This window comes from Notolepis coatsorum, assembly GCF_963971535.1.
Source record: "Notolepis coatsorum genome assembly, chromosome: 16".
NCBI classification, from domain to species: Eukaryota; Metazoa; Chordata; class Actinopteri; order Aulopiformes; family Paralepididae; genus Notolepis; species Notolepis coatsorum.
The window spans coordinates 55450779-55464830 of record NC_140180.1 but is presented as its reverse complement, the minus strand read 5'-3'; the positions used below and the strand labels follow the sequence as shown (position 1 = coordinate 55464830).

Below are 14052 nucleotides of genomic sequence, written 5' to 3'. Positions count from 1 at the left end.
TTACAGTGTCATTTTGCGTTGACGGAGCTCCGAACAAAAGCTGATTGCCTCTCTCATTATTTCCCAATGACAGAAGCAGGAGGGATGGGGGAGGGGGGGGTATCATATTTTATTATTATTTACTGTCATACCACCGTCTGCTGCAGCTTTCAATGCCACCCAAGTGACTTTAGAGAGAGAGAGCTGGCTGTGCATTAATGGTGTGAGGCCCCGCTACGTGTTGACCACTCGATGACAGGCCGTCAGACTGCCCCCTTTCCCCCTCTCTCTCTCCTTCACTCTCACTCTCACATTTACCTAACATACACTCTTGCATTCTAACCCGCTCTTGACCGCGTCAGCCAGTCGACCGGAAAAGGACACAGGGCCCTTATTTTTATGACACATTCGAGTCTAAATGTGAACCGCAAACTGAGATAGTGTGAATCTCACTACATAACACATTATCGCATTTTGTAAGTGTGGGCGCAGCAGGAGGAGGAGGTGAGAGGGAAAGTTACTGTGTGAGAAGCGACTCGCAGTCGACAAGTGAACTGATGACTTGACTGTGCGTAGACAATGCAAATGAACATTGATGTAATCGGACCGTCGACACCTTCGTGCCAAATGTTAGTTGAATCACAACGGATTACCAGAGGGAAATTTGATTGGGACTTTCACCTAAAGCGGTTATTGTTTCTGCGATGTGAATCAATGGATTTACTCGGATGAATGGCAATTACAAGCCTGGCACAGCTGACACTATCCCTCGACAAACACACCCTATCACCCGCAAACAATGATGAATAAAGCAAGACAAAACATTACTTTTCGAGATATTTGAGAAGTGCTGTGTTGAGGCTCTTTATAGACTTACACAAATGGCCTGAACCAATATGCTTGTTGTTCTAATCTACATGTTTGGATCTAAGCCGGGAGCTTACCTTATGAGGACACATGGGAGGAGGGGAGTTGAAAGACTTCTCAGGCGTCTGGTTGGGGTTCTACAAGAGAAACACATTATCAGAGGCATGCTTTCAGTGCACAGCATCTCCCAACAAATCTTTAGTGACAGTTAGGTACAGCTTAGTTTCTGCTTTCCCTCCATTAGCGTTTAATTTTTTCTGTGCAACGCATTTGAATGGGGTTAAGTGACTCGCTGTCAACAAGCAGGTCTTTAGCGGCCTTTTAATCCAAGACTAGGGCTTTTACAAACACATTTAAAATCTTTATCTTGACAATATCGTCTTATCCTACAATCCCAACTGGACACAATGATGCATTTTGTTTTGCTTTCACACATCCCCCCCAACCCCCCCCCCCTCCCCATCTCCGCAAAGATATATAAATCCTTCTCTGTCAGAGGATTCCAGCGAACATATGTTCTGACTTTTGCACGCATGCCCGCGCGCATATTTTGAGGTTAGATGATTATCACATTGTTAATACACCGATACATCACTCAGATACAAGAAAACACAGTTTCAAAAGGCAGCGGCGAGGCGAGTCAACGAGCCAACAGATGGTCCCACTGTGATTATGCAAAGATGCAGAGTATTAGCATACTCACACAATGCCATCGACGGGGGGAAAGGAGAAAAAGAAAAAGAAAGAAGCCGTCTCGCGCTGACCCCGAGTGAGGGAGGACAAGAGCCACGGCTGAGGTCGCAACGGGGAAGTGAACGGACACTAGCAACGCAAGCCTCCCATGGAAGTTGGTAAGGGCCTGCCTCCTGGGGAAGACCCTGTTGCTTCCAGGCAGGCGCCTTCCAGTTCGGCCTTCACATCCAATTATGTACCTGTGGTACATCTAATGCTCCCTGACACTATTAATGGCTTCCTTATGGTGTCACCGGGAGAGAGAGGCGAGACGCTCCACTGTCCAGACGCTTAACATCTATATTTCATTGCGACTTAAAGGGGTAGCTCGCTGCTGCCGAGGATTCCATGGCAACTGAGGAATGGGAAAGCCCAGCCGTGCCTGCCGCTGCGGCACAAACACTCTGCTTCATGAAATATGAATGGATGAACGGGAGCATGGAGGGGAATGTCGGAGTTGGACTGAGTAGAACGATAACTACAGCATGATATGATAATTGATGTGACAAATAAACAAGAGTTATTTTCTTTGGAGAGACGAGCAGGGATACATTTTTTGTGTGTAGCTGTTCGCATGTACACACACACCCATCTGTGTGTGTGTGTGTGTGTGTGTGTGTGTGTGTGTGTGTGTGTGTGTGTGTGTGTGTGTGTGTGTGTGTGTGTGTGTGTTTGTGTGTCTGTCTGTGCACATGTGTGTGTGTGTGTTTTTACGCGTGCATCCGTTCGTGTGTGAAGGCGCTTGTGTTTGTGTGTGTGTGCATGTATGTGTATGTGTGCAGATTATTGTGCTGATACCCTGCAGAATAATAACTTCCAGACAGATGAAGTTCGAACCCTTCCTGTTTCTTATCTTGACCTTGATCCTGATCAAACAAGATCTGCTAAAAACTGTAACTTGATCTGTGCAGACTTGGTCACCCCAAAATAATATGCTTTCCCGTTCCAAGGGCAGAATAGAGGGCAGTTTATATAAGTGCCTTGACGTCTGCAACCCTTACAATAACCCCATGGTTCATTTAGCAAATCAAAGCGTTCATCACACACACTGGCTTCTATTATCACATTAACTACAGGTCTTACTAAATGTAGATGATGTTGCCCTGTTCACCCATTGGCAGGTAATGACTACTACTAATGAGTAGTCCAATTGTACAGCACTGCAAAAAAAAGCTCAGGTTAATGTCCTGAAAAGCTCTCTTTCCCAGAATCATCAGGGCCCTCATTCATCAACGTGTTCTACGCACAGATCTGTGCTTACCCTGTGCGTACGATCATTTCTAAGCAAAGAGTGGGATTCATCAATTTCAATTTGAACTTGACTCCGTGCTTACGTCTACGCACAGGTCAGAGCACACTTACCTGACGCCCAGTGGTAGAATATATTATTACAACAAGGAAATGAGCTTCTGTGCATAATAACACTGGCAGTTCTGTATGAACCGTAGTTCATTATAGTTCATTGTAAAATAGCAACAGTAGTGTAATTATGGTCAAAACCCTATAAATAGCATTTGGAATAATAGATCTTTCTCTCAGAATGAATGCAGCATGGTTTATATAGCGTTATCGGAATATACGGGGTGTAGGCTACTGACTGACTGCGCTCCGCGTAGCTTGATTGATTGATTGATTGAAAAGTTTATTAACAGATTGCAGAATGGGTACAGTACAGTACAGCTCAGTACATACAATTGTTAAGGGGATGCAGACCGGAGAAAGACTTTCGTCTTGTTTACATCAGGGTCCCCCATTTTCAATTAATCATAAATCATAAAGCTCAACTCGTTATTATTTTGCGCACAGACCGCAGAGACACGGGAACGTTTTGATTATATTTAAAAGGCTTTACGTTAAACGAAACAAGTGGAATTTCGAAGCTGTAAGCAGAATACAAGTCATATGAATATAGTGTTCTTCCCCCTCTTTACTGTATAAGAAAGAATAGAAAACGCATTGCAATGACACCAGATAGTGGACAGACTATGTATATGATGGGATTCAAGTTCGCGTTTTTGTTGATCATAGGCATGCTGTCAGAGTATGATATCTTAATCAAACATTATAGAACATTTGTCGTCACAGATCATGTCCTAATAGAACATAGGCTATGGCATGGATCGTGATATTGTGTGGACTGTTATTATTACTGTACCGGTACCACCCATTGTGACAACAGCCTTGTGAGTCCCGCACACAAACATGATGGAATTCAAGTTCATGTATTGAAAGGCAGGCTACATCATACATGCAGTGAGATTCATTGTTCTTGTATATGCTCTCGTATTATTGTTTATATAGGCTACCCAATACTGACATCAAAATAGATTGTAGTATGCCTCTAGAAATCATATGCAGCAGGTAGAAAATTGACGGGAGATCCATCGCGATTTGGAATAAAATTGAGGAGAACTTTAATCCCTGGGTATTAATCAAACAACACGGGAAAAGGCAGTCATATTCCAGCGCGGTATTTATTAGTGTTTGCGCTGCCCAGGCAGCAATGGTTAATAGATATCATATCCGACATCACCGTAAGTGTACACGTCTGTCAGCCTGTCTCATGACACGCTTCCCTTGGCTTAGTCCATTTTTCCACATTTCATGGGTGTATTCCATTACCGTATATGGTTAATCGGGGCGTTTCTGGTATGCAAATACGTGAAAGTGTGCACGAGCCTTGGCGCAGAGCCAAGGTGGGATTCATCATGACAGGTGTGCGTAGAGCCTGCGTACGCACGTGTGATGAATCCCGACTTCCCTGTGCGTACACTGGTTCTACATTCCGTGCTTACGTGTGGAAATAGAACATGTTCTACGCACACATTGATGAATGAGGGCCCAGGCCTTTTCTAGGGGACATATTTTAGTCCTTTTCAACAAGTTAATATTGGTATTTGAGGTCCCCTAAACAAGTATTTTGCAGAAAGAAAACAAATCACTCTGATTATGCATTCTAGCAGCCTTTATATACGCTCTGTTTCAGTCCTGTTCTCAACGGGCTGTTTCTGTGCCTGTAACAAGCAAACTGGCAGTGGTGCATGAGCCACCCTGTACCATTGAACAAAATTATGATCAAACTGTCAGACTAGACGTTGCAGTTCAAATAAGATCCAGCAATAGCATATCGAACTTACCATTTCAAACGTTGTCAGAAACATATTTTAGGTTCAACTTTAGGTAGAAAAGAGAAGATGAACGAGCGAGCCACCATTTTGTGTTATTCACAAGATTCCTTCACACACACATACAAGGTGTTACTAACTATGTCGATTAATGTTGCAATTCTGAATGGCTCATTTCAAGAGGGAGGTTCTTGTCATAGGTGAACTGCATAAAAGGCACAATGCACATGTTTAACATGTTCTTAGTGTTGGTGTCATTCTGTAAAAACACAGGAAAAGGGAATGTTAACTCTATGGTTTCTCTATGACAACACGTGAAATACAAATTCACTCATAATTCATAATTATTATTAATTTACATATACCTATATATATATATATATATATATATATATATATATATATATATATATAAATATATATATATTTTTTAAATTATTATTATTATTATTTCTTTTTATTATAAATGTTTTCCTCTGTAAAATAAATGCCAGTGAATTTTTTTTCATGCAGAATATCTGCACAGGTTGACCAGGGTTAAATAAATAATAGCGAATCAAAATAGGCTATTAACTTCATCTAAGCACGGTCTGTGCAGTTAAACTCTTGCCATTGAATGGATAACAAGGCTGTCAATCATTCAATCCACCAATCAGCTAATGGTTTCTCTTTTGCCGCTCTGCGGCTCTGCAGCTAGCATGATTGACAGCCTTGTGGCCCAATCAGATAATGGTTTCTCTTGTGCCGTACTGCGGCTCTGCAGCGAGCTTGTTTTCAAAATAATTTTTATCTCAGTTTAAGAAGATAACTTGTTGGAGCTAACGTAGCTAAAGGGCTACCACCGCAGCTATCAGGCCCAGGGTGGAGTGTTTTGTTATTGTTCATGAACTTATTGTGCATCGTTTGATGATATATATATACACCTGCGATAAAAGCTAAACGTGACAACAACAACAACGTCATCGCCTCGCGGGCACTTTGAATTCTCTAGTACTGTAGATAGCGTTGCAATGGAGGAAGGAGATATTGTCGACTAGCTTGCTTGCTAGCTAACGTTACGCAAGTCTTGTGAATGTCTAAACAGGGCTGATGGCATTGATGAAGATGATATCAATAACAACAATGCCTCTCCATGGCCCTATCTGGTATGAATGAATGGAAAAGATGACGTTGTGCAAGTCTTGCATGCAGCAGGCGCGGCTCATCTAAGGTAAGGGACAATAATAATGTTGTTGAAACTGCCGCCGTGCAGTTGTAACGTTATGCAAGTCTTGTGAATGTCTAAACAAACGGCATTGTTTGATTGATTGATTGAAAACGTTATTAATGACGCAATGAAGCATATAGCACTAGTTAGAGGGGAAATTCGGATTCCTCTCGGATTCATTCATTGAGCAGAACTGCAATTCGCTCAGCTGCAGAAACGTTGAGGAGACAATACCCACAGGACTTGGAGGAGAACTTTGTTTTCACTGTCTGTCTATTGTCTACACATTCTGCCGTGAATTGAATTGAATTGAATTGTAAAACTTTATTAACAGATTGCAGAATGGGTACAGTACAGTACGGCTCAATACATACAATTGTTAAGGGGATGCAGACCAGAGAAAGACTTTCGTCTTGTTTACATCAGGATCCCCCATTTTCAATTCATCATAACATATATGACATACATGACATACAGATAGACAGTACTGCTACATCCAGGGGCATAGCTGGGGGGGGGGTAGCTTAGGATGATTCCAAGGGCCCAGCACTGGGGGGGGGGGCCCCAAAAAAAAAAAAAAAAGACATCACTCAGGTGTATTATTAATGCTCTCATTGATACTATGTTTGTTTCTGAAGTGTGTGTGTGTGTGTGTGTGTGTGTGTGTGTGTGTGTGTGTGTGTGTGTGTGTGTGTGTGTGTGTGTGTGTGTGTGTGTGTGTGTGTGTGTGTGTGTGTGTGTGTGTGTGTGTGTGTGTGTGTGTGTGTGTGTGTGTGTGTGTGTGTGTGTGTGTGTGTGTGTGTGTGTGTGTGTGTGTGTGTGTGTGTGTGTGTGTGTGTGTGTGTGTGTGTGTGTGTGTGTGTGTGTGTGTGTGTGAGATATATAGAGAGAGAGGGGGGGCTTTGGTAGACTATTGCATTGGTCCATTCATTGAAGATGAACGCAATGCGACATCCTTTACTAGGCTCACCCACCAACAGTGCAGGTGCTGAACTGCTGATCCGAATGTATAGGTAAAAACCATATTATGGGTTTTCATCAATAAAAAAATGGCAAAAAAAAATCCGCTCAAGCGCTTACGCGCGCTCGCATTCACTGGGGGCCTACAAATACATTCTTTCATGGGGCCCAGAATCTGGAGCTACACCCCTGGCTACATCTATACATTTATGACATGTACCAGACTTGCAAATACAGTACTGTTTGTGATATAAAAATAGTCCAGAAAAGGGAGTATATACATTTGACGTAGAAACTGTACATTGGAGGAGGTTGGGTAGGGGGGGGACGGGACTGTACATTGGAGGTGGGGGTGGGGAACATACATTGTACAACTGTACAAACAAAACTGTACATTGGAATATTGACAAAACCATACTTGGTAATTTACTGTACATTGAGGGGGTTGTGTTAGGACATTTACAGGGGCCAGTCATAGCATACTGTGTTATTTTTTTATGGGCCCGAGCCATACTGTACATGGTCTGCTTGGTTAGATCAGGGGCCGCCGAGCCACTGTATACTGTACATGGTCTGCTTGGTTTGATCGGGCCGCCGAGCCACTGTATACTATACATGGTCTGCTTGGTTTGATCGGGCCGCCGAGCCACTGTATACTGTACATGGTCTGCTTGGTTTGATCGGGCCGCCGAGCCACTGTATACTGTACATGGTCTGCTTGGTTTGATCGGGCCGCCGAGCCACTGTATACTGTACATGGTCGGCTTGGTTTGATCGGGCCGCCGAGCCACTGTATACTGTACATGGTCTGCTTGGTTTGATCAGGGGCCGCCGAGCCACTGTATACTGTACATGGTCTGCTTGGTTTGATCGGGCGCCGAACCACTGTATACTGTACATGGTCTGCTTGGTTTGATCGGGCCACCGAGCCACTGTATACTGTACATGGTCTGCTTGGTTTGATCGGGCCGCCGAGCCACTGTATACTGTACGTCCCCAAAATGAATGGAAGCGAATGAGGAGCCTGACACCTGGGAGGAATGGGGGTGTTGCAGCAGCGTTGGGGATGTTTAAAAAAATAATATAATATATAATATAATATTGGTGCTTCACCTAAAAATTTGGTCAGCAGCCTCCACTGGTGTACAATCCCCTCAAATTAAAATCAGAGGCTAACGCAATACAGCTGCAAAGTGTCTACAGTTCCCAAGCAATTGCTGTGTAAAAAACTACTTGGACTTGCAGCAGGAAATACTATGGCTCTTTTTGATTTGACATGTTAAAACGTTTGTTCAAAAGACTCAAGTTAAATGTGCTCATGTGGGATTCCTCCAGTTGCTCCGATTTCCTCTCACACCATAAAGGACATGCATGCTACCGGTAGGTACATAATCCTGCCATTGCCCTTAACCAAGGCACCGGCATTAGAACTGGGGTTGGTCCCCACCGCTACTAATAGATAAATGACGAGACACATAGTATATATACATAGTATATATAGTATTATGTAACGGTTGTGACAACGTCACCTCAAACTTCGATGCCCAGAGGGAGTTTCGAACCCGGTCTCCACGCCACGGGCAACAACGCAGACTGCTATACCAAGAAGTGAACTCACTGCTTTGTAACGTGTCTATGTGTCTTTTGAGGATGAGAGTGAGTTTTAACCCATAGCACCGCTACTCACCCCAGCCCTTCGTGACTGCGCTTCACGATACCATCCGTTACATATATACTGTAGCCTACTAGGCAATAAAAGAGATTCTTAATTCTAGATTTGCAAGTAACTAATTGAGCTGTTGTCATGTACAATAACCTACTGCCTTCATATAACCACTTTAATGTACACAAATGTACGTCTGCCAGTGTATTAAAAAAAACACAATTTGGATTCAATTTAGTTTGAATAAAGAGAACGGGCTGTTCAAGCTTGATAACAACCATAGATAATCTAAATCCCTTTTATTTTCATGGACGTACACAGAGCACACATATACATACATACATACACACACACACACACACACACACACACACACACACACACACACACACACACACACACACACACACACACACACACACACACACACACACACACACACACACACACACACACACACACACACACACACACACACACACACACACACACACACACACACACACACACACACACACACACACACACACATACACACACATAGTATACATACATACATACACACACATACATGCACACACACATGCAGAGAAACCATTTCCTGGGGCTATAATCGCTGTGCTATGTTTTTTTTTAACAGGATTAACTGCATTAAAATCACATTTCATTCTTTGAGCAAAACAAAACAATGGTTTTCATTTAGGCCATGTTTCTTTATCACAGCTCCAGTGAAGCTCAAACATGCAATAGATTAATATTTCAGCATTAATATTTAATCAATACAGACGCAATGCAGCTATTTCTGAACCATATTGTAACCTTATATTGGATGTTTTTATTGGAGAATATGAATATGTTGATGGTTATGAAATTAGGAGGAACATAATAAATCCAATACATGTTGGGAGACATGTCGTATTTTTCAACCACCTTTGGTCTGGTACATTTTGTATCTGATAGGGAAACACTATTGACAATACTGGCAACAGTGGGCCTTTAGGATTCTCACCGCACAGTTTGTGTTCTCAGAGTGCGAGGATGGTTATTGCAATTTGATCAGGACCAGAGAGCACAATGCTGTGATATATTACAATGCTGATTTTCTGTGGAAACGGAAAGATAACTGAAACACAAGTTCCTATACCGTATGGTTTCTTTGAGACATGCTGACTTGGCTAGAAAAGGACCGCGCCTGGAGTTATCTCAGTCGGGGTGTCCTCTGAACATAATCCTAACCTAACCCACCTTGTCTCAAGTACACAAGTCTCTACAGGCAACATAAACATTTGCTTATTTGCACCGAAGAAGAAAAAAGTCATGTCGTGGTCGTGTACAAGCTGGTTGATATTAATTACAGAATATAAATCAAATGCATCGGTGCAAAGAAAATCCCTCTATCTTATAGCTATTATAGTCCTCGACAATTATTTGCTGGCGCTAAAGGGGCGCTAGGGAGGACTGTCCTCTCCTCTTTATAAGCCAGGTGTAGTATATAGCAGTCTGGTCACATTCCCCCCCCCCCCCCCCCCCCCCCCTCCACCCAACTTCCCCAACAAACCTCATACAAAACAAGAGCACTATTCAGCCCAGAGAGGACAGGGACTCCTGACACATTTGTTTTGTGGTCCCCCTCAGCGCAGCCTTATATTCTCCTCACCACACACAAGACCTTCCATGTCGTCTACTTCCCTGGCTCAGTTTCAATAGTGCCTCGCTACATTTTTTGTGAATTGCATTTCCAGCAGCTAGTCCCTGTGTTTCTACTCTGTTTACTACCCGACATTGTCCCCATCCCCCCCCCTACCCCTCCCTTCAAAATACATAGTTCCTCACTAGGATTAAAGGAGTGCTGTGGTTCCAGATTATCAAATGCCTTTGATCAGTGACTGCCATGTTTTTGATCTGAAAATAAAATATCCCTATTTCTACCATTCTCCATGGTCCCCCCCCCCCTTGCTAGTGATTGTACAAAGAGCCCTCGACAAGGTTGTGGGAAGTATTTTAGTGTATGTATTGTACAGTAAAAGTGGGCAAAACATGTCTATTTAGAATATTACGATAAGAGGAGTTATACACTCTCGCTGAGTCCTATATAAATATATATTTAAACATATAATACAAATTTAGCACAGTGCCTGGATGAGTGCTGGTATTTATGAGCAATGCTCTCCTCATGCTGTGCGTGTTGAGTGTTGAACAGGACCGAATAGTTTCAGTTGACTGTTTCCTCGTTGCTTCCGAGATAATGACGCTGATGTTTTGAATGTGGGAATGTTGAATCTGTTTAGGATGCTCCGCTAAGCATTCCCAGCACTGTATGAGGATTTGCCATTGAAACAGGGACGTATGGTTTCAAATACCACCCACCCCCCATCCATCTCCCCTACTACCCCCCCCCCCCCCCCCCCCCCCCCTCCCCCCGACCCCGCTGCGCGTTCATTAGCGATTTCTGAGCCTTGGGCAATATTATGGGGATTCAGTCCCTGCATTATTATTATTTAGCTGCTGACTTGGACATGCAATCAAAGGGACACTCGGTATGGGCAAGCACTCAAAGCGATGCCACTCCGCGCCGCCTCGACTAAAATCCTGTAATTGCAAGCCAGGGGAGCCGTGGCTCGATTTTAGTCAACATATCTAAAAAAAATATGTACTTCATCGTCTTTTACGGTCATTCCCTATTAATGTCAGTGCCAAACCAGAACCAGAACATATCAAAACAATTATTTTGATGTGGGCTTCACACAACACAACATTTCAATTTGATGGCAGTCAAACATGGAATCATTATTAAGGCGTGGTTTCGGGCGATAAATGCCGCCGTGTAAGAATGATTGAATATCCTTTTAATAGGTAAAAAACCTACAAGGCAGTCGGAGCCTGAGGTAGACCTTGTCAGTCACGCAGGAGAACATGGAGGACAGACAGGGCTGACACAGGGATGCCACTTTCCATCTCCCTCCCAGCTTGGCATATTTATCTAGTCTTCCATGAGAGCTTAGTGCAGCACCGTACATATGCATACAGAATGTATGAAGGGTAAAAAATTAAATAAACGTGCCCGAAGGAAGCTGCACATATACTACAAGCTCTTTGAAATCATGCCAGGATGGAGGGCGGGGGGCTCATTTGCAAAGCAATTTAACAACAAAAGTAAACTACTGAGAGAACTTCAAAACCAAAAATCTTACTCTCGAGATTCGCTGAGAACGAGAGTAAAATCCAGTTTTCCTGGGTGTGTTTTTGACGTGGCTTATTTGCAGACCTAGCGTGGCATCGGTGCAATGCCATGATTGCCTTGGCAAAGGAACGAGCACCTCATTTACATGAGAGGGACTCTGCGGGCACTCAGGAGCTTGCCTTTGACCAAAGTGCCAACAAGCCTGAGGAAAAACAATGTAATTACAACATATAAAAGCTCTGGTTACGTTTAGAGTGAGAAACCCACTCTCCCCAGTATGCTGAATAAGCATAATGAGAGAAAGAAGAAAGGAAAAAACTATATTATATTTATTGTGCAAACAGCGTTGGTATCCTTGTTGGTATACATGCAACTGTAATCGTTAACTGCTAATTAGACTCCACCGACCGTTTCTGAGTATATGTGCAGAGTATGTGGTTCTGAATATGAATCTGTTTAAGATAAATGTGAATGTACTGTACTGTCCAACATTAAAGGAAAAGCCAAACATTATGGGAAATGCTCTTAGCTAGGGTGACCATTATTTCCAAAGCCAAAACCCGGAACACTTAAAATATTAAAAGAATACAATTTAAAAAGGGGCTAGGGATCAGCCTTGCTCCACTTGTCTAAAAAATGTCAATCGTGTCATGGATTTCAATGCAAAAACAGAAACACTTACAAAATGAAGGGCTCGCCATTAGCTTAACGTGAGCTACAGTAGGCTAGATACAAATTAAGTAGCGAGATTGTTTGGCTCATCACTTTAACCTATGAACCTCCACTGGTACAGATGTTACAACTTTCATTTGCAGGCCTTGATGTCAAATGACATGTTCTGATCAGAAAAGGTGCAATGTAATGACCATGTCATGTAAATGTATATCCTGTATATCTATTTATAGAATCCGTCAATGAACGGATAGAAAATCTGAACCGAATCTCAACACAAGAATGTCATAGCAACAGCCTGAAAACAACATTGTTGACACATATAGGTACTGGCAAATCAGTGTTGAATTCATATGGGTGGTGATTGTTGATGTTTTTCTATTGGTTAAAACCCCGACAGATGGTGTTTTACAGATATTTGTCGGGACTCTGGACACAAACCGGGAGGTAAGCATCGCCGGCGTATGCTTACAGTCTTCTCCAGAGTCAGACAAGAAGATAGATATCAATTCCTCTCTGTGCATTCAGTAGAGCCCATCCGGATGCAAGGTAACCCAGCCTAGCACAAAAACACCTCTCCCAGAGTTTTAAGCTAGGCTAGCCACTATACATCCATTTCCATTCCTTAGTGCTAAGCTAGGTTAGCCACTACACACCCATTTCCATTCCTTTGTGCTAAACTAGGCTAGCTTGCAGCCAGATAGCTTTCTACTGAATGCACAGAGAGGAAATTGGTATCTATCGTCTTGTCTGGATCTGGAGAAGTGCATTTCCCATAATGTTGGGAATGTGTTCCTTTAGGTGACCATCCGTTGCACATTAGCGATCCACAGGGGATGTGTTTTTCATTTAGGAAACAATCTCTTATAGGCTACAGTAGACCCGATGAGTGCAATTTGTTGTGGCTTAACACTGACCTGCATTTATGATACTGGATACTCTATGGTAATCCATAATATAAGAGAACAACTGTATATTGTTGTTATTGCTTTATACAACTGCTCTGCCTTTTTGCATTAGCATATTATGATATTCAAGATTGAGCCCAAGCGAAATGGGACACGACACAAGCACAACATGTTAGCGGATTCTTCTGGGATTCTCTTTTTTCAAAAGCATCAAAGGAGTTGCTTTTGAGAATACATTATGCTCAGTAATGCTTCAATACAAGTCCATACAGTGTGTGTCCTGTCTACGCTAGAGCTCTATTTCAATAGAAGATAAAAACAACTACATCACTCTCACATGTCTTTCCAATTTCATATCATTCTATTGACTGCACTCCAAGCCGTGAATACACTTCATTAGTAAAAAAAAATAAAAAGAACAAAAAAAAAAGCATTATAGGACTGGTCTGTGGAATTATGAATAAAGTGAATAAATTGTGCACTAGACAAGCACTCAGCGAGATGCCTACATCTGTGCAGGTAGCCTCTGCTCACTCACCACTGGACTGTCTCCGCTTATGAACCAGAATGGTGCGCTTGATGATGCACCACATCCAATTCTACTTCTACAGTTGTGAATGGTCTCTTCAATTGGCACAAGTATTTGTGTTTCACTTGTAATGAAAGTACAAAATCAATCTCCTGGTGTTGGATTATCTCCTCCAGTGTTCTGCCCTAACTACGAAAAAACAACTAAGAAAAAAATACATATATCACTA

The 14052-nt window shown here is 42.6% G+C and overlaps 1 protein-coding gene across 1 annotated transcript in view; it reads right to left on the bottom strand.

Annotated features, from left to right (window-relative positions):
• The window catches only part of pcdh11 (protocadherin 11), a gene marked incomplete at both ends in the record, with an annotated part of 348724 nt that overhangs the window by 231955 nt on the left and 102717 nt on the right, over window positions 1–14052 (bottom strand). The window contains 1 exon segment of the mRNA XM_084332195.1: window positions 924–983. Coding sequence (XP_084188321.1) covers window positions 924–983 — 60 coding nt within the window.